The sequence below is a fragment of the Ambystoma mexicanum genome, chromosome 5p (assembly GCF_040938575.1).
Source record: "Ambystoma mexicanum isolate Mex_15411 chromosome 5p, UKY_AmexF1_1, whole genome shotgun sequence".
Lineage (NCBI taxonomy): Eukaryota > Metazoa > Chordata > Amphibia > Caudata > Ambystomatidae > Ambystoma > Ambystoma mexicanum.
In genome coordinates this window covers 747,730,344-747,755,262 of record NC_090930.1, presented here as the reverse complement: position 1 = coordinate 747,755,262, position 24,919 = coordinate 747,730,344, and the positions used below count along the sequence as shown (strand labels likewise).

Below are 24,919 nucleotides of genomic sequence, written 5' to 3'. Positions count from 1 at the left end.
CCCCCTTTTTGGAGGCAGTCACCAGGATGGGTTTGAACCAGGGGATTTTGGTATTGTGGGTTCTGGGATGAGATGATGGGTGGCGGTAGCTCAGTCTCCATATCTCCCCAGTCTGAATTGGCATCCCTTGGGACCCATTTTTCCTTGGGAGGAGTTCCCCCATCTCTAAAGGAGAAGATCCTTTCCCCAGGATCCTCTGAGGATCCCTCTCCCTCAAATTGGAAGACCTGTACCTCCTCCACCAAGTGGGTCTGTTTGGGTCCTTTGTTTCTCCTACCCCCCTCTGCTCCTTGGGAGGCAGGCTTTCAGGGGTAGGAGATTTTGTTTCCGGTTCCTGGTTTTCCAGGGGCTGTTTACAAGTTGGGAAGGAAGCTTCCTCCAAGGCTTTACACCCCCCTTCCCCTTGGGCCTCCTCCCTGGGAACCGGTGTGTTATCGGGGTGCTGCCCCCGTCATTGTTCTGGAGCACCAGGTCCAGAGTTTGGGGCATTCTGCGGTGGCATGCTCATCTGAGGGTTCTGTTGAGCCCTCAGTATGTGACCCAGATCTCGTGCCATATTTTGGACATGGCGCTCAAGTTGTGAAACCCGCTCAGGCTGATACGGGGCTCTATTTTCTCCCCTGGGCTGATCCCGGGAAGGGTAGCTATCCCTTCTCTGGTAGTACCCCTGGTTGGGAAGATTTTGGTACCCCTCCACCCTTGGCCTCCCCTCTCCCAGATTAGGTTGTCTGGGCTCAGGGAATTGGGGAAAGAAGGATGGATGATTTTGGGGCTGGAAATTGGGTGGATACCTGGGGAAAAAGTTCTGCCCAGGATTTGGAGAATTTCTGTCCTCCTGTGGGAAGTTGGGAGGGAAGTTCCCTGGGTTAGGTGCTTGGCTGGATCCCCCCTTGGGCTGGAGGAGTCCACACATAACCCAGGATTGGTCGGTTTCCCTTGTAGCGGGGACTTACATAATCAGGGGAGCGGGGGACCCCATTTGTGGGACTACCTCCTCGACTCCGTCTTTGACTGGCCCGAGGGCCTTCTGGGCTGTGAATTATTTGGTGCAGGCAGGTTTTTAGGCCCCCCATCTCCAAATCTAAAACGGGGGCAACCTTTACCTCTGCCACCTTGGCAGCAGCAGGGGTGTTGTTGGTGTTTTTCGGCGCGTTTTTATTTTCGATAGGCTTCTGCACCTCATAGATCCGGGTAGCCTGTTCAATGACCCAGTCTAAAGATCTTTTCTCATGAAAATCTCTCACGAGCTGGGTCATTATGTATTGGGGTAAGGCATGGAAAAACGTATTGATAAATTCTCTGCTATCCGTGCGCACCCTTCTGGTGGTCTGCGCAAAAGCTCGTTTTAATTCTTGCACAAACTCTTGTGGGGCCTGATCCTCCCCACATTGCAAATTGTAGGCGGCCTTGCGAGCCTCTTGAGGATTTCTGTGAACAGAAAAATGTTTCAAGATGGCCGCCTTATAGGTGGACCATCTTAAATGATTTTGGTCCTCCAGCCCCGCAAAGAAACTGGAGTATTCTGGGGAGAATATCCATTTGACGTACTGGATGCAGCTACTGCTGTCCTTCAAATGGAAAGTCTCCATCATTTGCTCATAGAGCTCCAAGTGTTCCCAAACGGAATACTTGGCGTTCTTATGATAAGGCGTGATGACACTCCTTATTGCCTTTATTTGCTTCAATGGGTCCTTAAGCAAGGCCCTTTTTGCCTTATTGGCCTTTTTGGTTCAGGTAACCCTGGTCCATTCATCCTCTGACTCAGAGGCACTGCTCCCAGAGGTTCCTGTCTGATCTTCCAGGTTTTCCCGGATTCTGCGAGCCTGGGAATGGCTGGCAGAATGTGGGGACCTGGTCTCCTGTGTCCTGCGCCGTTCAGAGGAGTCGTCAGATTCCTCCTTGCTGCCAGGATTTGATGGGTACCCCCCCACTGACCTAACTGGGCAGAAGTTTTCAGGATGCCCTTAATGGGCCTACTCTCCTGGGGTTCCCCACTAAATTGCACTGTGCTTGGGTGCCCATACCCGGATGCCCGCCCATCCATTCCTGGGAGGTACTGGCCTATGAGCCCCGTACTTCTAGCTGGATAGTAATCTGCCATCCCCGTGGCCCTGGGCTCATGTGCGTGAGGGGACATGTGGGTGGCAGAGTCCAGGGACTGGGAGAGATGAAGGCCTCTGGTACTAGGGCTCCTGAGGTTATGCTCAGGAGTTTCTCTTTCCCAGCGAACCTCATCTCTATCCGCCCCTGCTTCCTGTTGCAATGCAAGAGTCTGCGCTTTCAGTTCCTCAGTTAAGGCCTTACTAGACTCTCAGTCTCTCCTGCATCGCTACCTGTTGCTGGAGCCTATCATTGTGCTGACAGAGAGCCTCATTTTCTCTCTGTGCCTCCTGATTGGTCCTGGAGTACTGGGCCAGTCTCTGCTGCAGGAGGGTTACCTCCTGAGCTGTGTCCCTATTGGCCTGCTCCTTTCTTGCCAGAGCATCCTCCACACTCCTGGTGTGCTCTAACAAGTTCTGGTGTTCTTTTTGGAGGCCACCCAGTCCCTGGAGGGCCAGGTGATTTTCTTCCATTTTCCTTTTTAAGTGGCAGACTTCCTGGCCTAAGGTGTCCCTTTCCTGACTAAAAGCCTGCATCCGTGCCGCCAGGTCATCCCTTTGCCTTTGGAAGGCATCAGCTTTCTGGTGCTCCTGATCAAACTCTGCCTGGGTATCCAGGTCTTTCAGAATCAATGTATTGCTTTCCTCTTTCTCTCTGTCTAATCGAATTTTCTGGGTGGCTACCTGTTCTGTGCATGCCCTGTTGAAGTCCAGTTGTTGCTCCAGCTTTTTCTGGCTCTGCAGAAGGGAGTCCAAACCTTCTTGGTACTCCTTCGGCAAGGCCAGAAATCTGGTATCCTGGTCAGCCTTCTCCTGTTGCAGTATGTCCATGTCTTCTTTTATTTTAATGATATACTGCCTACTATCATTTTCTGACTCCTGGCTCCTCTGCAGCCGAAGAGACCAGGTCAGATTGGGCTTTTTCTAACTCCAGCTGTTGCCTATTTGCCAGATCTTGGCCTTCAGCACATTTGTCCTGCATGGCTCCCATATATAGATACAAATATGCTGCTATCCTGGCAATCTTATTATGTTCATCTTTGGCTTTAGGAGCCATATTTAGTTCACTCAGGGCCACATGTAGGGGACCCTGATCTCCCCATGTATCTGACCCTGTTTCAGTGACCTGTTGCGCGATTGCCTGCAACCAGACCGTTTGGTCCTGATGAGTCCACTCACCTCTCACAAATCGCTTATGTAAGAAGTGCTCTCTGGCTATTTCGATGTCTACCAGTGTCGTCATTCTGGAATTTGAGTTCCTTCCTGACTTACAGAAGTTTGTATTTTATTTTTGCAAAACAGACTGTTTCCTTGGAGCGTTCCTTTGAGGAGTGCTTTACAGCGTAACACAGCGTGATGATCCGACTGGATATGTGTATCTGGTCAGCTGGCACACTGTATTAATCTGCACAAATGGTAAATCTAACCCAGAATATCCCGGCTCGAGCCCCCACTTTGTAAGAAGATTCAATTCAACACTACAGCTAAGTCAATGCCTAGTCTGGGATACTGAATGGAAACCCTTATTGATATATCTTTATGTCCAGTTCATGAGTTCTGGATGACTACCCCTATATAACACCCCTCTCTTAGAATACCCCTGACCCCACTGAGCCAAGAAGTAGTTCTGTTTTGCATGTTTAAAAGGTTTATTTGAGAAATAAGACAAAATATAGATACCACGCTTTTATAATAAATTAATAATCGATATCGCCCTTATAAATATAATGTTAATCAACAATGGGTAATCTGACGCTAGCACACTTCTTTATAATCAATGAGGAGTTAGTATAGGATGGATCAAGTAGCAAAAATACTTTTATGATTTCAAGGGAAAAGCAATGAGGAATAAAAGGCAGTACAGAAATACTTGAGATGATTTTAGCAAAAGATAATATAACCACTCTTTCTCTGGCAATTCACCCCCCTCCCCTATGCAATGTAAGACATGGAAGTAGATGGAAAGAGGAGCACACAGTTCTCAGGAATGCAATCAAATACAATACGAAATTCAGTTCCCCCCCCCAGCAAGCTTAGAGGAAACAGGTAGGAGCTTGAAACACAGGCCCAAGTGCTTTGAATGTGGTGGCAATGAAGTGAGAAATATGCTGAAAATGCTTTTAATTCCCTTTAGGAGGTTCAGGGTGAGTGAGGGATACTTGGGATGAGTTCAGGCTCACTTTAGCAATGATTCAGAGATGGTGATTAAGAGGCAAACTAATGTTTAGCAAGGAAAGAAATGACTGCTGATGGTTACACGTGGCTGGATTTTTAACCAAATCACAAATCGTGGTAAAATACGCGAGTGCGTGAATCGTGATTGCGGAGTAGGAAGTCGGTTCTAGGCTTCCTGGAAAGCTTAGATTCTAAGCTTTCAGAGGAAAGTCAAACCAAGTTAGTAGCCCAAACGGTTCCAGAGATATGAATGAATTTGTAAAGGTCGTTTTTCAGATTTAAAGTAAACTCAAAATGACAGGCGACAGCTTGCAGCTTCAGAATTGACAAATGACAGTGGTGCAGCTTTACAAAATGACAAGTGACAACTTCTAGGAGGCAGTTCTGGTTAGATTAAAATAGTTTGGACTAGATTATTTTAAACTAAGAGCTTATTTCTGTCACAATCTGACCCAAGTACTCACAATATATTTTGGAAGGACTGGATCGATCAGGCTAGCGGCACTTCACAGCGATCTGGTCTCTGGGTCTGTGGTTCTGCATGGTCTGGTCTGGTCTGGTCCTGGTCTGGTCTGTCCGGATACAGCGGTCTCTGCATGGCTCCTGGATCTCTGCACTGGTCCTGGCAAAAGTTCTTGGCAAGGGATTCAAGCAGCTCACCCGGCTGTGAGTAGCTTGCAATGATTTGAGGCCTGATGCAGAGAACTCGGCTTGTGGTTTTAGGCCTCTGATTTAGGTTCTAAAGTAGAAGTTCTAGGTTCTGGAGTATGTAGCTGGAGTCAGTCTGGAACTGCTATCTTCTGGATGTTGTGTGGTCTGGCAAAACGCTCCGCAGCAACTGGATTTGAATATCTCTACCTGTCCCAGCAATCTCTTTTTATGTGTTTATGTGTTTTGAAAATGGGTGTGTGCCTGGGCCTAGCTAAGCCTGCGCCTCTCTACTTGTCATTGGCCCAATTCACCCCTCTCCCATGATTGGGGAAGGAAATATGAGTCAGAGTGATGCTGTAGGTTTTATGGGTCAGAGGATCCTCCCCTGGTCAGTTTGCCCACAAATCTATATTTGATTCATACATATTGCACAGATACACAGTTGTTTAAAATTACATGCACCCATCACATATCACATGAGGTATACTCTGTTCAAACTCTGCTCTTCCTGGGGGCTTGCATTCAAAAATGACAACATTTTGCGCTTTTTAACTGGTTTTGCAATATCGGACATTTACCCAAATTTACACACATGTGCGCAAGGAGTATGGACATGAATTGATGAAGTGTCAGATTTTTAACATGCAGACATTTGGAGTGAGACCCTATTTTCCGCTAGCAACCCCCCAGAATACACTACAGGGTCCTAACGCATCTCAAAATGTTCACAGAAAAATCACAAAAATAATGATATTACTTATATGATTCTGACAAGTCCGCACTTTGAGTTATCTATCTTTTTAAAATTATGCTCTGGCCCAGATGGGTGTGGTTTAGGTTCCAAAGCACATGGGGGAAGCTTCTGCCTGTCCCCGCCTCCAGCTCGGGTGGCTCCCAGAGGCACTTCTCCTCCCACTTCTCCCAAGAGGAAGCCACTTTTACGATGCCCCCAATATAACATTTGCCCGAGTACAGGACAGGCTTTTGTTCACATCCCTGTAGTCCCCAGCTGCTCCACCCCTAATCTAATCAGAGAGGTGACAACTCCTTTTGGCAAGGGGAAGAGTGGCTGAGCAGGTTTTAACTCCTGTGGGGGTAGATGTCAGGCAGAATTCAGTTTCATTAAGCCAGGTTCCAGCTAAAATGTCACTTTTTGTTCCCTAGTTTAAGTCAATACAATTTTTACATATGCAGCTAGAATGCTGATTCTAAGTTCAAACTATGACATTTTAACAGTTACAAACTATGTGACACTCAAAAGTAGGTCACTCAGTTAATTTAAACATTTCGATTTTGGTGGTTTTAATCCAGTTTCAGTTAGGCTGCTGACATGTATAGCTCAGCCAGTTTTGTTATGAATATTGTTTTGGGCTCTTCATCTTCCCAGATTTTGTATGCACACATACTTCATTCTGCCAGATGTCCGCAGGTGTTCAGTGAGATTTTTGGATGTGTTGCAATGTTTGAAAATAGGCATTTTGAGCTGGCATTCAGAGAAACCAAAGGTAATTTTAAAGCATTTTTGAGCTAACAGGCGCTGCTGTTTTACCTTTGGCACCCATTCCACTCAAGGCACCCTGGCCCATCATGCTCGCACTGGTGGGTGGCAAGTTAGGCAGCCATTTTGGTGTACGCACAAACTGCATGGTTCTCCTGGATTCTGGCGCACATGTGGGCTTTTTGGCCATCTTGGATTTTCTAAGCCCACAGCACCAAATGTTGCAGCATGATAGCTCAAACATGGGTCAGGACACCCAACACGTGAGATGTGATTGCCTTCAACAATTCAATACCAAAAATAATGGTAGTTTTACAAACGTAGCGGGCGCCCCTCTCTCGCAAGAACAGACATGATAACCTGTTCAGTGGTTATTAACCACTTGAGAGTTCGCAGCCACTGCTTTTACTCACTGTGCCTTTCACAGATGGGAAATATCCATTTGCATATCAACCTGGGATTGGTAACCCTAGGTCTCCTGGGGGCAACCAGACGTGGTCTCCCTCTCACTGTGCTTAGAGAGGCATCAGCTTCACCTCACTGATGATCCCCAACAAGGGTGAAACACGTGTATGGGGTTGCTGGTGGTACTCTCGTTCAGATTGGAATTGCCATTGTATTTCGGTGCTGGACTGCCCCTGGGCAGGACAAAGACTGATATGCAAATGGATATTTCCCATCTGTGAAAGGCACAGTGAGTAAAAGCAGTGGCTGCGAACTCTCAAGTGGTTAATAACCACTGAACAGGTTATCATGTCTGTTCTTGCGAGAGAGGGGCGCCCGCTACCTTTGTAAAACTATTATTCAAGGAACCTGGGATTGGTAACCCAAGGTCTCCTGGGGGCAACCAGACGTGGTCTCCCTCTCACTGTGCTTAGAGAGGCATCAGCTTCACCTCACCGATGATCCCCAACAAGGGTGAAACACGTGTATGGGGTTGCTGGTGGTACTCTCGTTCAGATTGGAATTGCCATTGTATTTCGGTGCTGGACTGCCCCTGGGCAGGACAAAGACTGATATGCAAATGGATATTTCCCATCTGTGAAAGGCACAGTGAGTAAAAGCAGTGGCTGCGAACTCTCAAGTGGTTAATAACCACTGAACAGGTTATCATGTCTGTTCTTGCGAGAGAGGGGCGCCCGCTACCTTTGTAAAACTATTATTCAAGGAACCTGGGATTGGTAACCCTAGGTCTCCTGGGGGCAACCAGACGTGGTCTCCCTCTCACTGTGCTTAGAGAGGCATCAGCTTCACCTCACTGATGATCCCCAACAAGGGTGAAACGCGTGTATGGGGTTGCTGGTGGTACTCTCGTTCAGATTGGAATTGCCATTGTATTTCGGTGCTGGACTGCCCCAGGGCAGGACAAAGACTGATATGCAAATGGATATTTCCCATCTGTGAAAGGCACAGTGAGTAAAAGCAGTGGCTGCGAACTCTCAAGTGGTTAATAACCACTGAACAGGTTATCATGTCTGTTCTTGCGAGAGAGGGGCGCCCGCTACCTTTGTAAAACTAACAAAAATAATGGTAGCTAAGGGGCCAGTGTCCTGTACAAATTTCAAAACAATACATTAATCTTCTCAAATGCAATTTTTCACAATCAAAGGATAAATGTTTAAGAGTTTCAGTTGTGACATAGCCTACAAAAGCCATCCCCTCGACGGATTTTGATTCTTGCTCCTATAATTTAATTAGTTTTAAAAATATTAGCCGTTGCAAGTCGTGGCCCTAGGGATTATAAACACCCGCATCTAGTACTATTTCATGGAGGGCACACAACCCACAGAGCACTGTCTTGGCAAATGGGACAGTGCCAACACCCAAAGGCAAACAGACAGAGGAGGACATGTCAATAAAGCAGGATACTGGTGCAGGCAGAAAGATGTAATGCTGGCTAGTGTGATGCAAAATAACTTAAGGGTAATGCATGTCTGGCTCCTTTAATGACAAACTGCAGGACACAATGTGCTATCTAGATATTCTGAAATGCTGTAGATTGCCTCACGTGGATGACGGGTTCAATTACCATCCAGCAATGAACCACTCTAGGGGGCACTTTATGGAAGACATATGCAGAAGATCAAAGTGTGGAAATGTTAGGCTATGGGGTCAAATATCTCCCCTGACTTCGAAGGTTTAACCTGGTGCGCCAACTGTGGAGCTTAGGTAGGTTTCCCAAGCACTGCAGGTGGAGCCCAGATCTGCCAAAGGTAGCTTGTAGGAATGGTGCAGGATTTCATGCTGGAACAGGTCTTGGTAGAAAGTGCGAGTTTGGGGACTGGCAGGATCTCCCAAGACAGGGCAGATAACAGCATGTTCAAAGAAACGTGGCAGAAAGGGTTCTGAGGCTCTAATGCAATGCTATCTTATCTGATCCTGCCTTAAACAGATAGGGTTTTCAGAAAAGAATAGCGCTTAAGTGACATTAACAGAAGGAATAGGAAAATCCAAACACTTGGGAATAGTAAATCATACAGAGTCCATATCGTTTTCTAATATGTCTCAGTGTTTTAAAAAATAGGGCAAACTTTGCCTTAGTGCTAATACCGTGCAACTTTGCACTTGCACCGGTGCAAAGATTCTCTAATCTGGCCCCTGGTCTTAAAAGTTGACGACAGTGGCCATGTATTATAAGGAACAACCACCCACCACATATCTAAAAAGGATAGTGCAAGTTACCTCAGAGTTCTGCGACTTTATACTACCTGGTCACAGAACGCGTTGGTAACTTGCAATACTTGTATCCAGTCTGGGGTACTTTATCTGATATCTTATGCCCTAAGAATCTGGCTGCCCTTGCTCTGGGGCTTATGATAGGACTTCTCTATGCATAAATTCTAGTCAGGCCATACAGACTAACAGCATTTCACAGACATGTTTTGAGAGTGGGAGAAGAACAATTATCAGTGTATTCTCTTGAATAGGAAGATGGTGCGGGAAAGATGTTCTAAGGTATGTTCTATGGCAGAAATTACCCACACACTTCATTATTAACGATGCCTGAATAAATTAGACACAATGTGTGTGTGATGTGAAAAATGTGCTCAACACCTGCCAGCGCAGAAACATTTAGAAGCTTGGAAAAGCCATGAGAAAACAGCAGTTTAATCAGAAGCAGATGCGATTAAAAGTGTAGACACTTATCTGGAAAAGTCATAGAGGCACCATGGTTGAAGAAAGGTGTGTACAGAGGTTTACTAGCAGGACCATAATGACTGCTTGGGCAGCAGCATCAGGGCTGTGTTCCCAGTAGAGAAGCTACATCCTGAAGACTATCCTTACATGAGCGTCTTCAGGGTCACCAAGTTATTCCCAGTATAGAACAGGCCTTTAGGGGCTACTACTGTCTGAATATCCCTCCAGTGCAGGCCATTTGGAACACTTGTGCTCATTTTGTTGGGTTGCATCCACCATGGCTCTCTTTCGGCTCCTGATCTTCAGGAATGTGAGAAGGCCTTACTCTGGTGGAAGGCACTAGGATTTTGAGCGTATTATGTATGATGGATGGTTGCTTCCCAGATCATTGGGTATGTGTTACAACCTGTCTCAGTATGCGCAACTGATACTGGTTCACGAAGGCACATGTCTTGCTTCATATCCAAAGTAAGGTATTTACGGAAAAATCCTGATCTCCAAGACAGGAGAACAGGGTTGCACCACTTGAGAATCATCCAAATGAGATATCTGTCTCTCCAAGTGATCACCATGTCATCACAGTTCTTTACCACCCTATCTTTTCCCTGGCATTCTTCTTCATGCACACTGGCCTCTTGGAGTAGAGGTTTTACGGCCCTATCTTTTCCCTGGCATGCTGCTTCGAGTACACTGGACTCTTGGAGTGGGCGTGGGGGCGGGGTTACTGCCCTATCTTGTCCCTGGCATTCTTCATTGTGTATACCGGACTCTTGCAGTAGAGGTTTTACTGCCCTGACTTTTCCCTTGCATTCGTGTATACTGGTCTGTTGGAGAAGAGGTTTTACTGCCCTCTCTTTTCCCTGGCATTCTTCATGTACACTGGACTCTTGCAGTAGAGGTTTTAGTGCCCTATCTTTTCCCTAGAGGTTTAAGAGCGCATTAGTCTTGGCAGTCCCAGGACCTTGCACCTGGTGAAATATTAGGAAGTTACTTCATCCCCTCTTTCATATCAGGCTGCCATACTCCTTGTGAGAGTGTGAGGAGAGCTTAAGCCCTTCAGACGCAGCCCTAAGAGTACTGTGTAACCAAGTACAAAGCTCTGCCTAGAACACAATACATAAAAACTCGGTGTCCAGTCAAAGGATCGAATATAAAGGGTCAACAGGTCAAAAGGATCGAATTTATTTTTTCACATTTTTGTTTTTTTTGTTCACTTTTTTTGGGGGGGAAGTGGTTTTAGCAAAAAATAAAGGGAGGTGGGGGGGGAACAACCCCCCCCCCCAAAAAAAATCGATCCTTTGACCTGTCGACCCTTTTACTGTCAATCCTTTGACCTAGAACCTAAAAACTCTACATCATTCAAAGCACTTTCCATGCTCACTTCCTTTTGTGGAAGTCACACATCCAAAGTCACACTATTTCTGCCCCCAATCCCCAATCTTCCTGGCTCACCCATTTCATTTGTTTCTGCTCCTGCCTTTCCTCATCTATTTTACCGTCCACCCTTCTTTTCTTACCACAGGCTCAGGTCTGGACATCCCAGGCCTGGGCCCAATTGCAAATCAATCCAAACGAGTCTCAGTTCCCCGAGACCATTGTAGGAGAGCGGGTGAAGTATAAATGGCTACTTTCTTTACACACAAGCAAGCAGCCACCTGGAATGAGCGGGGCTCAGGAGTGCAAACCGACCTCCTCCTAATAGCTATCCTTACAGACAGGACATAGCAAGTTCAAATGAAAAGTAGGTTCGCGCCAAAAGGGTGTGTGTGTACACAAGGGAGTGGGGGAAAGGGTGCCATTAAACCCCGGTCTGCTTTCCCTCACATCAAATAACACTATGGTCCATCTGATGAAATCTCTGCAAATGTTCAGCCAATGGTAGATTTCTTTCTTGGCTTCCAATTACTGCTAAGTGCTCTCGGATTCTGATCCGAAGTTCACGGATCGTGCTACCTATGTACATTTTTCTGAAAATGCATTTAATTGCATAGATCACATACTTTGTTTCTCCCCTACCCCCCTTTTCCCTTTCCCACTCTTTTCTCTCGGAATACGTTTCATTGCTCATGTATCAACACCACAACTGGCCGCCATGATGGTATGTGCTAACATTTTATACCATATGAACCTTTTCATAATTTATAATTTTTCCCTTGTGAATCATTTACTGTCCCAACTGTTTGAAATGATCTATTTTTATATGCAGAAACAAAATGTAATACATATGATGACCAATATGTTTATTTTGTATTGCGAAAACTCGTGGAAATTATTATATGATTTTGTTTTGACGACATATATTCTGGAATACAGTAACTTGTACCAACTTTACTGCCCAGATTTGAAAAAGGCACGATAAGGGTACCAAAACACATGTTATCACTATGGGCCACAATTAAAAGATATGCAAAAAGGAAAAAAATGGTTCTGATTTTTAATTGAACCTTGTTTGTGGCGCAGTAATAGATGTGTGCAGAATTCCGCTTTCCTCATTTCTGACAAACTAAGTAGGGGAACTCTGTGTCTTCGTTCTCTGCAGGCATCATTGCGACACAGAAAAGCTGGTATTTCATTTTGAGTCACGCAGGTTTAAGAGTGATGTCAGAAAAAGTCCCCCAATTTTGCTTACTATAGTATACAGTGCTCTGCTTGATTTTGTAATGCAATGCCTGTCCGAAGTGCCATGGACTTCGTGGTCAGACCAAAGGCAGTTGAGCAGTTTACACGTGCCATGCAACATAGCACAACATACAATAAGGCAACAAAAGCAAGGCCAAACTAGAGAATGGGTACATCTTGAACTGGTTACTTAGACCGTTCTCCTACGATTGCTACTTTAGAAATGTAAAATCTTGCTCATGAAAGATCCAGAGTTTAACCATTCAAGCGATTTCTTCTGCATTTTGAATTTGAGAGTATGCAGAGAATTACGTGGTACACTGGGTCAAGTCCTAAAAACAAAGTGGGGGGGGCTCATTAACATACCAATTGAATGTGGTGTCAGCAGAAACTAGCATATCAAAGGGCCTTCTGAAAAAAAAATGTGAGGGGGGGTGACTCCATCCACCCATGTGTACCCTTGACTGGAGCCCTGCTTGCGGCCCTTCCTTTTGCAGCGCATTGCAAGTGTGGCGCGCCATAGAGTCACGCGCATGGACCGCAGTGTAAGTAACTTACAGGGGGCTCTTGAACTTCCTACGCAGGAGGTAGTCGATGATGTCCGGGTCCGTCTGCAGCAGGCGCATGAGCACTTCATTCTGCAGCTCTGGAGACACCTGGAACAAGACACAGCACTCTGCATTACTGCACGCTGGTAATGTGGACAAAACAGACTACAATGTGGAAATGATTGCACTGAATGAAAGGACATTCACTCTGACTGAATGGAAATAGCTGAAACTAGAATACAAGTTAAATCCATTAGAAAAGATACACATCCACGCATGAGAGGAAAAGCCGCAAACTGTACTAAAGTTACACGGGCAAAGAATGAGAACACTGCAGTGTGCCATTATGTTATCAGGGCACCTGTGTGCTTTCCGAGGCGGACATCTGGAGGTCTGCAGCGTACCACCTTTACCTCATGAGGTACTCTGGAAAGCCCTGTCAAATTCTTCAGAATTTCTGAAAGACTGTTTGGAAGCATGACACGTCCGGTTTAAAGGCAGGGATAATGACAATGAGCAGCAGCAGCAGCAGGGAACATAAGGGTCAGTGATTACCCTTCTAAGCGCTGAGGTGTGGACTGGCCTACAGAGAACTCTGGAGAGTTCCCGGTGGGCCAGTGCATCACGGGCCTCTTGTGTGGTGACCCATTTTATTTCCAAATGTTCATATGGGAAAGGGCTGGGGCTTGCTCACACTGTGTAACAGGGGCCACTTTGAAAAACATGTCCAGGACCCCTTTTGGTTCCCAGTCCACCCCTGTGCAGCGCGCTGTGCATCTCCGTGCACAGGAGGAGTGGAGAATGGGGGCATGAAGGGTTCTCACATTCTTGCTACCCGAGGGGAACCGTTGCAACCTTTTGACTCATAAGTGAGGACATCCCTTCATTAATGGGATACACATTTTTTACGAAGTGGCTGTAGGAAAATGTTTATATAACTTCAGTGGATGTGAAAATATGGACTACATGTTAGTAATAATCCACTCAATTGTGAGGTATTTACTGCATGTAGTAATTCTAAACAATTGGTCAACATCTCAGGACTCTGTAAAACTCACTGCCTGTTTTTACCACCATACTCAAAACACTCATCACCAGTTGTGTCCCAGAGCAGCTCGTGTAGCATCACCAAGTAACAAGCATTGGCAATGCCAACAGTTTGGGCTTTTGTGTAGGCACGGGAGAGGCATTTGCTAGGCACTGCCTTACTAGTACTAACTGGCCATTAATGGCAACAGCTACAAAACGGTGCAGGGACCTGGGCATAATGTATCGGTGCCTGGCAAATACCTATGCAAAAGCCAAAACGTTTGGGCTTGCCAATGCTTGTTTTTAGCAGGAGTTCAGTGCAAGGACAGGTATACCTTTTATAAATCAAGTGGCTGAAGACACACTTGGTTAAAACATTTTTATTACACCAGTAGCGCATTTAAAGCTCAAATTAAGCGATCAACTCTCAGAACACTGCTTTGAAATAACAGTGGCAGGCACTTCCAGCACACAGTTTGATGTTACTGTTTGACAAAGCTAGCTCAGAGGCCCTAGGAGGATGTGTTTTGGGTGGGAGGGGCAGGAAGTGGGTGGGTATAGCCATAGGGATTAACATGGCCATGGGTGGATAAATAAAACAAGAGTCAAGTTTTTTGACCCTTCTCCCTCCTAGATGCACTGCAATGCAATAGATTCGGTTTATAGGTACCTAATTGCCAAAACTAAAAACTGCAGCTCTGGGAAGTTACGCTGCCAACCCTGGCGAGCGCATTTGTTTTAGACACTCTACTTACACTTACGAGGCCACCAAGATGCCCCTCATTCCAAAGGAACTGTGGCATACTGCCATTTTTGCAGGCTGCAATAATACCACACCACATGTTTCGTGTGGAATCAGACACGCTGGTGAATGATAGGCCCGTTGCTTGCTGGGAGGAAAGAGTTTGATGTCCAAGTCTAAGTTACACCTATTGAAGGTGTGGTTCGTTCTTGGGGGACCCTAGCGAGGAATATATCCAATATCCAGGCTGCTCTTAGGGGAGTTGCACTGTGCCTGTTCCTATGGTCTCTATATGAACTCTTGGTCACAGAGTACAACAGAAATAGTGGCTTTGGCCACCTCCCCCAACCATGAGTCAAGTAATGATTTTATAAAGGGCGTTTTGAATTTATGTTGCAAATTTTCTTAGAAAATATCCGATTTCAATATTCAAGAGTGCCGATTACCAAAGTCCGGATTTGTAAGCATCAACATGTATTCTTGATGTTGAACGTGACAACACTTCATGTGTACATGTTAACAGGGGCCCATTAAACAGTCAGTTCCTGTAGGAGCACTGGCATGCTAGTAGGGTATATTTAACTTAATTATACCGAAGCATTTGTAGTGGCTGATGTGTTCTTGGTTTTCCCTATATAAACTGCAGTGGGCGATGGAAAGCGATGTGCGGCATGGAAGTCGGACAGTCGCCCCCTCGCCCCCTTCGTGGCCAAGCGTGGCTAGTTTGGAAAGCTGTTGGGTGCTCTAGATACGGTGGCCATCTCTGTCCCGTTAATGATAAAGCAAACGGCGCTGCAGTTCAGGGACGTCATTTGGGGGTCGCCAGGGGTCGCAGTTACGACCTCTGGGGTCTCCCTTGCTACTGCTAGAAGAAAGAGGTTTTTTTAAAAAACTTTTTTTTAATGTAAGCTCCTGGGCTGTGCCCAGTGTCATGTGGCTCTTTATTTTTGGAGTGCCTGACGTTCTTATTCAGGCTTCAAAAAAAAGAGAAAAGAAAACGGGGTTCCACAACTTTGAGCAGTGACGCTAGATAAGAAAGAATAGGAATAACACAATGTGTCTTTCTGGAATTCTATCCAATAATTGCTAGACTCAAAAGGTTTAGTTCTAGTCAACTTCAGGTGGCGAGTCACTGATTTAGCTTCTTCTTAAACACCTCAACTCCTCCTTTCACCCTTCTGGAGTCGATAAATGAGTACCAACACCGGTTGGGTGATCTTGTATGTATATTTGATCTATATAAAGCGCTTAAGCTTAAGTGATATACATTAACAAATCATTATCATTTTCCCTTGGACGTCTGCTTGCATTCACAGTAATTTGGTAATATGGTCCTATACACACTGATCTTAGCGATACATATGGTGATCCATGCTTGTATGAAATGTATATAACAGTGATATCGCAACCATATTTTTCGTAGTGTACTTAGGAACAATAAGTGATGTCCCTTCCTGTTTTGTCAAGGGGTGAAAGATTGTGTTTCATCGCTTCCTGTGATGTCACTTCGAGGGGGGCGTCAAATGACATCACTTCCTGCAATGTCATCAGAAGTCAAAGGTCATGTGATGTTACTTCTGCTACCCCTGGCATTTTGGTGAAATGACGTCCCTGCTGCAGTTACAAACGGATGGCCTCAAAGCTCTGGTCCACTCGTCCACTACTCATGCTGGGCCCACTAGTATGTGTGGGAATGGTTGAGCAGGATACTATCAGCTCATTGACGTGCCCCCTCCAGGGATATCACTGCACTGGTACTCTACTATTTTCGTCTACCATTGCCATCACTTTCCTCCCAGCATTTTCCCTCACTCTAGGCCACCTTTTCCACCCTCTGCACTTGGAGAGAGCTTTATGTATTGAGGCACCCTGTGACTCTGGCCACCGGCTAGAGGTGCAAGTGCATAACTTTGCACCCCTTTAGGCGTGGACAATAGGCCTTTCTGGCATGGTACATGACCGGCCTAAGCAACTGTTATTTGCAGTCTCAAATGCTGTTGCTGGAGACTATGGATTGGAGAACGCCATGCACACTCGAACAACGTGTGACTGATCAGACATTAGAATTCAAACATCAAATTAAGCGTTGCAAGACACTTAGGGCCCGATTCATGGAAAAGTTTGCATCATTTCTGCAAAGGCAGCGCGCCAAGAACGACACTGCGTCAGGCCTGCGCAAAGTAACAGTTTAAGCAACTCGCGGCCGGAACTCCCCCGACACGCCCCCATGCAAAGGAAAAACAGCCAGAAGAGCTACCTTTGCGTGCTCCCCCAGGTGAGAAAACATGCACCCTTCAAACAGTGCGTGGGGACCCCGCAAGTGGGCCTGCAAATTGGGGACCCAGAACGTGGTCCCCGTAACTGTTCCTGGAACCCAGACAACATGTGTTACGATGGATCGTAACTCAGGTAAAACTTGGAAAATCTGCAAGCAAACCCCCGCAAACTGTTCCTGCACCACCCCTCTGCGCATAAGCGCACCCCTAAATCCAACTGGATCCCTAGCTGCATACACACACCCCTAAATCCGACATGCAATCCCACTTCTGCGCTGCGAATCCTATGCGCAAGTGTTCTTACGCCTGCATTTGGGTGGCAGATAGATGGAGGGATTTGCGTGGGCATTTCGCAGGTGAGAGGTTGTGTGGTCACATCCATGAATATGCTTGGTTGTACGCATTTGTGGGTGTACTATGGATTGTGTGGTCCATCCCTCGTAGCGCCCACTTTTTTCCTTTGTTCTTGCTAATATTCTGAGTTCAGCCATCTGCGCAGGCCTCGCCCACGCTCTGCGTGGGGTCTTGTGCAGGGCACTCGACCGCTCGCAGAGACATGCCGAGCCTGCGCAAAGTCCCTGCAAGTCACAAAAAAGAAAGTGCTGGTCAGTCGATTCCATGAATCAACGTACAGGGTTTCACTCGCGTGCAAATCCCAGATTTTTCACGCAAATAATTCCATGAATCGGGCCCTTAGTGGGAACTTTTGTTTGTCTTTCTATTTTCTGGACCATTATACACACTTTACAATTTCACTTTTCTTTTTTCTGCATTTGTTGCTTCAGTATCGTTGTCTTTCTCAGATACAGACACTGCAACAACACTGGGACAAATACATACTCTGCAGCGGCCATGCATACATGTGCGCACGAAGGCACACGGACATGCAATAGTGGTGGGAAGCATGCACATGAAAATCAGTGGCCTAAATGCGCTTTAAAAAGAAGAGCTGCATGGCACACACTTTAATTGGCAACACTGGGACCTTTATCAACAGCATTGGGGCACAAAGACAGCACTAGAAAACACAAACATTCTACAACCACATTGACACAGGCACACACCACGAAAAACACTCAGGAACACCATTGGGGCAGAACACATACATGGGTGCCAACTTCACATACTTATTTGTGTTGCCAAGGCGGTAACATCACGTGCCATTATGACAGATGATATCACACACATTGATTCCATGGGCTCTTTCACCCAGATGAGATCACAAAAAGTGACTTGACTGAAATAACAGAACAGAAATGAATGATCGAACAGATGTCCAGTGTGTCAACAATTTACACAGGCTCAACATACAATTGTTCAGATGCAGGTCCTTATATTGGAACAGTTAAAGATTCCAAAGAGAGGTGGACATTGTTAAATGACTCCAAACAAGCAATCCCACTAAGTCAGTGCCTGGTCTGGGATGCCCAAGGGAAGCCCTTGTGCATAACATATTATATATTTGTATGTCCAGTTCGTGAACTCTGGATGACAAACCTTATATAACACCCCTCTCTTAGAATCCCCCTGACCCCACTGAGCCAAGAAGTAAGTTTGTTTTGCAAATTTAAAAGGTTTATTTGAGAATTAAACAATATATATATATAAATATATTGCACGGTTATAATAAATTAATAATTGATCTCACACTTGTGAATATGAGCAGTAATCAGCAATAGGTAATCCTACAATAGCACAGTTCTGGTGATTTATGACTAGCAACAGGGGAATAAGGTATCAGAATGCTTTATGGTTTCAAGGAGATGCAAAGATGAATAAAAGGCAGTACAGAAATAAACTTGATATGATTTCAGCAAAAGTTAATGTGATCACTTTTTCTTTGACGATTCACCCCCCCCCCCTCTATGCAATGTAAGGAGGTGGAAGTAACACACAGTCTTCAGGAATACAATCACAGTACAATATGAATTCAGTTCCCCCCTAGCAAGCTTAGATCACAAGGATGATTTTAAACACAGGCAAAGTACTTTAAAGGTGGTATGCAAAGAAGGGAAAAATATGCTAAAAATATTCCCTCTAGAGGTTTAGGGTGAGTGATAGCTACTTTAAATTAGTTCAGGATCACTTTAGCAATGCTCTATGAATGATTGTCAGGTTGCAAACGAATTTCAGCAAAGGAAAGCAAGGACAAATATTTTTGCACGTGGCTGAAATGAAGCAAAATGTCAAATCGCGGCAATTTAGTCGCGTGCGTCGAGCGCAATTATGGAGGAAGTATAAGGAGTAGCAAGTCGGTTCAGAGCTTGTTGGAAAGCGTAGAATCTCAGCTTCAAAATAAAAGTTAAATCTCACTTTTATCAAAAAACGGTTCAAGAGATACGGACGATTTTGTGGAGGTAGATTTTCAGAAATTCAATTTTAAAGGTTCAGAATGACAGATGACAATTTTTCAGCTTTGAATCAAAAGGAAGGGAAACGATTTCTATGATGCAGTTCTCAATAGGTTAAAATAGTTTGAATTCGATTATTTTAAACTAAGAGATTGGGTTTTGCACAGTCCTGGCTGAGTACTCACACTATATGTTGGACAGGAATGCGACTTCGTCACGGATCGGGTCAGGATTGGCTGCGGTTCTCTCACCACTGGGTACTGGTTCCGGATTCAGCACTGCTTTCTGGGTCTCTGGTTCTGTCCTGGATACACAGGATTCTTAGCAAGCAGCAAACCGCACAGCCCGGCGGTTTTATTCTGATGTGCCCCTTGGAGATCTGGGGTAATCAGTTTGCAAACTTGTAAGGCCAGCTGAGAATACTTTAGCTTGCAGTAGGCCTTCTTGGTTCAAAGTTCTGTAGTCTATCTGGAGTCTGGAGTCTCTGGATGTGAAGTCTGGATGTGAAGGTGTCTGTCAAAATGCTCCGCAGAAAGTGAAAAAGAAAAAGTCCCCATCTGGCTTCCAGTGGCCCTTTTTATGTGTTTAGAAAGTGGGTGGGTCGACTAATTCTGCATGCCCAACCTGCTCAAGATTTGATAGGTCAAAGGATTCTTTGGTCCCTGATTTGAGAAAGGATAGTTTGTCAGAGTGATGTCAGCCATTTACAATCTATTGAAGAAACGCCCCTTTGCCTTTACCTTAGAAATCATTTTTCATACCTACGCATATTTCCCAGATACACAGCTGTTTGACTTTACATTTACATATTACAAATTACTTATGGTCCATGCTTGTTCAACTCTGATCTTCCTAAGAGCTTGCATTCAAAAATGACAACTTATTTTCATTTTTAGTTGATTTACCAATATCAGACGTTTACCAAAAATGGCACACATGTACACCGCTTTTCTACCCATATTCCATTAATTTACTAGGTCTCTAGCATAAACACAGTGTCTGTAGTATTAATAATTAGCGGGGTTTTGGCTCAGAACATCACAGAGCGACCAGCCTAGTTTTGAACTGGGAGTGAATGTGTCAATTTAAAGATCCCAAAGTTGTACATTTCTGTCATCTGGTTACAATTAGTTATCAGTGTTTTTATAAAACATATTTGCCTTCAATTCAATTCACAAAAAGTGTCTGGGTCCGCCCCCAGAAACTTGGGAGTCAGGGACCACATGTCTCTTCTGCCAGGCAGAGCTCCGTTTACCGTCCACACCCAAATTAACATACCCAATTCAATTGCAAGAGTCTTGTGTCGGCTGAGGTCAGCAGGCCAGGGGGCCACTCTGCATTTGGTTAGCATGTCCATGTGATCTCCTGGCTTCTTGCGTGTAGTTCTGAGGTGAGAGGGTTTCCCAGACTCTTGCAATGTTAATTGAATCAGCCTGTCTTCAGGGAACAGCAGGTGTTTAAATTCTTAATTAACCAAAAAGGCTTTGAAGTTTCCAGCTGTCTCAGGAGACTGGCAACTCCTGAAGTAAAGTTCTACTGTCGGAGTTTAGACCGCTAGCGCCGGCTTGTGTCCAAACCTGGTACTGCAGCTATTTTTTTAGGAGTTGAATTTGACAGGAGGATTTTGCTTGACAGCTCTAATCCTTGCTGCCATTGTTTTGATGGGCATCCTTACAGTAGAGTGGTGATGTGGAACCCCCCTCAAGAAGGTTGAATCTTTAGAGTGGTCTTGTGCCCATGATTTTAGCAACTTGTTGACATCAATAAAAACGGATTTTGAACAAATTGAAATGGACATTTTGAGCTTGCACTTCAGAGAAACAGCAGTGATTTCAAGGTGCTTTTGATCTAACAGGCACTGCTATTTTTCCTTTGGCACCACCTTTCACCCCTGGCGCTTCCGGTCCATCACGCTTGCACTGGTGGGTGGCAGGTTAGGCAACCATTTTGGTGTGCGCAAAACTGCGCGGTTCTCCTGGTTCTGGGATAGAATGATGGGCGGCGACAGCTCAATCCCCACATCTACCCAATCTATTGATTTAGTTTTGTTCTGGGATAGAATGATGGGCGGCGACAGCTCATCCCCACATCTACCCGGTCTATTGATTTAGCTTTGTTCTGGGATAGAATGATGGGCGGCGACAGCTCATCCCCACATCTACCCAGTCTATTGATTTAGTTTTGTTCTGGCCTAATAGTTCAACATGGGTCAAAACCCTTGACAAGCCCCACCGCCCGACTGCGCTTTGATTTCGAGTCGAGGGGGAGTCGGGTGCAATGGATGTTTTGATCCACGCGCTGGTATGTCCGCATCATCTTCTTCCAATTCCGTAGATGGCACAGTTCAGCATCTTTTCCTCCCTCCAGTTGGATCGATCGGTTCTCCTCGCCAGTCCCGATGGGAATATTGGACGGTACCCTGGGCCCCTCGGATCTTTGCTCCCGGTCCCTGGGTCGTTCTCCTTGGTCAGTCTCCATGGTTTCATCTATCCTAGGATGATAAAGCAAAAGCGGCAATACCTATTCGCAGACATTTCTCCCCCACTATTGATATAGTGGGGCGGCATATACATTTTACAGTCAAAAACATGAACATATACATCTTTTTTTAAATCAGGAGGCCAGAACATGTTCAAGAATCATAGAATTTTATAGGCTATATGTGGAATATTTTAGGGTGGAACTGAATTAATCTGGAGCGGTCCCCTCTGGTATTGCAGAGGACTCCTCCAGTTGCTGCAGAGTGTGCCTGGGATGGCAACACTTTAGCTGATTTATATGCACCCACTTGTCTCCCCCTTCCGCCAGACTACCTTTGGGGATGCGGATCTTATACGCTACTGGGGAGACCTTGTCTATAATTTCAAACGGTCCCTTCCATGTAGGCAAGAATTTTCGCTGTTTGGCCTGGTTTCTTTGGAAATTGTATAGATAGACAAGGTCTCCCACATTATATACTTCCTGGAAGTTTTCAAATCGTAATGGGTCTTCATGCTATCAGCTGATCTTTCTAGATTCCGCTGAGCATAGGCAAAATCATGTTGAAGGCGTTCCATAAATTCTCCACATACTCATGAGTTGTGGAGGCATTTATCAACGTCTGCTCTTGGGTCCTGTAGAGCAAATGCTGAGGAAGCACCATCTTGCGTCCAGTCATCAGCTCAAACGGTGACATTTTAGTTGCAGATGAAGGGGTAGATCTGATGGCCATTAGGACCAGCGGTAATCGGATATCCCAACTTAGCCCAGAATCTGCCACAAACTTTAAGATGCTCACAATGGTCTGGTTGTAGTGTTCTACTGCACCAGAAGAGGCTGGCCGGTAAGCAATGTGTAGCTTCCTTTTGACCCCCAGTATCTCCCACATCTTTGTCATTACTTCACTGGTGAAGTGGCTACCCCTGTCTGACTCAATCCTTTGAGGTAGACCAAAACGGGAAAAGATGTGGTTAATCATCAGGGCAGCTGCTTTTTCTGCCTTGCAGTTTGGGGGCGTGAGACATTCCACCCACTTGGTAAACAAGCATGTAACCGTCAACATGTACTTGTTTCCTCTAGTCGAGCGAATCACAGGGCCTACAAAGTCGATTTGCAAATCTGACCATGGCAGTGTTTTCCCCCTCTTTTGGAGAGGCGCCCGGTGTGTGAGGGATCTTGGCTGAAATTGTGCACACACAAGACACCCCTTCAAGTATTGGTCGAGGTCCTGCCCCATGTGTGGCCAGTATGCAACCTCTCTTAAGATTTCCAGTGTTGTGTGAAACCCCCTATGACCGGCGGTGGCCGCATTGGGGCGTGACTTAACATCAAGCTTCGGAATGAGGTAGGGACCACCCACTGATCATGGCCAGCTTGGGATTTCCTTACCACCAAACTGTCTTGGATTCGGAACATCTTTGGACATTTCATCAACACTCTAAGGTCCTCCTTCCCAATGTAATCGGTATCCGTCAGGGGAAATTTCTCAGGGTCCTCAATGTGTTGGTAAAACTTACCAATTATTGGATCCCCCCTTTGAGCCGTAATCAAATCAGCATCAGGGGTCTCCTTACTCCATTGTGCAGTTGAAAGATTGTTGTGAGCATTTGTCTGGGACCTAGTGATAGCAGTGACCTGGATTTCCCCCAACAGGGACTATTTCTATTAGATCCCCCTTGGATGGCCCCGTTTTGGCCAGCTGATCAGCTAAGTCATTTCCAGTTTTGTCTGGTCCCTCTACTTTGGAATGACCCTTGATCTTTTTCCAGTAGATGGTCATCCCATTCGATGTGACCAGATCATCAATATTTTGGATTAACTTCCCATGTTTCAGGGGTTTGTTATTAGCACATAACATGCCTCTGGTTTTCCAATTAACCAGGTGCTCCACGAACCCGTTCCGTACATAATCCGAATCTGTGATTATGACCAGTTCGTGGAGTTGATGTTGGACAGCAGTGAGGATGGCTTGATGCACAGCCATCAACTCTGCTACCTGACTACTTCGGGGACCAATTTTGTACCCAGCACAGGGTTCTGGGGACTCATTCACCCATGCATTCCCTACGCCGGCCACCAGTTCTTTTTCCCCGTTGTTGTCAACATGGTAAGAGCATCCATCCACATAGACAGTGGGCATTCCCTCAAACTTGTCCTCTTCAAAGACTTTGTGTGGGGAATTAAGGTATGCCTCTGTGTTGTCCTTGATTTTTAGACTTTCGTCCTCGAGACAGTTTTCTCTGGCACAATCATGCAAGTCAGCCAGACCTTGCAAGAGGGAACTCTTCTTGTTTTGGCCATATCTGACCTCCACAGGATAGCCTTGCATTGACAGAATCCAGGAAGTAATTCCTGGATAAATAAAGAATAATTCTTCCAAAAGAACATGAGTAACATGTACTCACATTTCCGGCCCGGGTTCTGTCACTTTGGAGGTATTACAGAGGCTGGTGTGGAGTCTCCACTATGATGTGTTTGCCTGGATGAAGGGGCGGTAATTCTTCAATGCCCACACCGTTGCCAGGAGAGCCTTCTGACAATCGTTGAATTTTTCCTCCACAGAGGATAAAGTTTTGCTCGCATAGGAGATTACTTTATTGACCTTGTCATGCTTTTGGAATAATACTGCCGTCAAGCACGTATTAGAGAACCTTGTCTCCAGGAAGAACTCCTTGTTTCTGACAGGGTAAGCTAGGCAAGGTGCGCGAGAGGCTTCTTTTAAGTTGTCTTACTGCCTCGGATTGTTCTGGACCCCATTCCCACTTGACCCCCCCCTTCAAAAGATGAATCAGGGGTCTGGTGATCTCTGCGTAGCCCTCACTGAACTTTCTGCTGTAATTAGTCAGTCCAAGGAGGCTCCTTAGTTCCCACAGAGTGGTGGGGTCTTTCAGTTTCTGAAGTGCTTCCACTTTCTTTTCCTGGGGACAGAGACCCTGAGGAGTAATCTCATGCCCCAAGAAATTAACACGTGTTCTACACCACTGTGCTTTCTGAAAGGAAAGTTTTGCTCCGGCGGCCCTCAACTGTGTCAGAACATAACGGATCTCTGCTATGTGTTCCTCCACAGATGAACTTTTGATGAGGACATCATCTACATAAGCCAGGTTACCCCTCGCACCCAGGTCGGGCATGGCCTTGTGTAGGAAAATGTTTAATTCATTGCCGGAGTTGAGGTATCCGAAGGGATTCCGGGTCCATGTGTACTGCTGGCCCCCAAAGGTAAAAGCCAGTTTGTATTGGTCCTCCCTACTGACAGGCACGGTCCAGTATCCATTGGTCAGGTCTATTGCAGTGAATACCTGTGACCCCTGAATC

The 24,919-nt window shown here is 45.7% G+C and overlaps 1 protein-coding gene across 3 annotated transcripts in view; it reads right to left on the bottom strand.

Annotated features, from left to right (window-relative positions):
- The window catches only part of LOC138481164 (rho GTPase-activating protein 6-like), a 2,140,333-nt gene that overhangs the window by 80,650 nt on the left and 2,034,764 nt on the right, over window positions 1-24,919 (bottom strand). For all 3 annotated transcript variants that reach the window (XM_069613116.1, XM_069613117.1, XM_069613115.1), the window contains one exon: window positions 12,739-12,836. In XM_069613116.1, coding sequence (XP_069469217.1) covers window positions 12,739-12,836 — 98 coding nt within the window. The remainder of the gene's footprint in view (window positions 1-12,738; window positions 12,837-24,919) is intronic.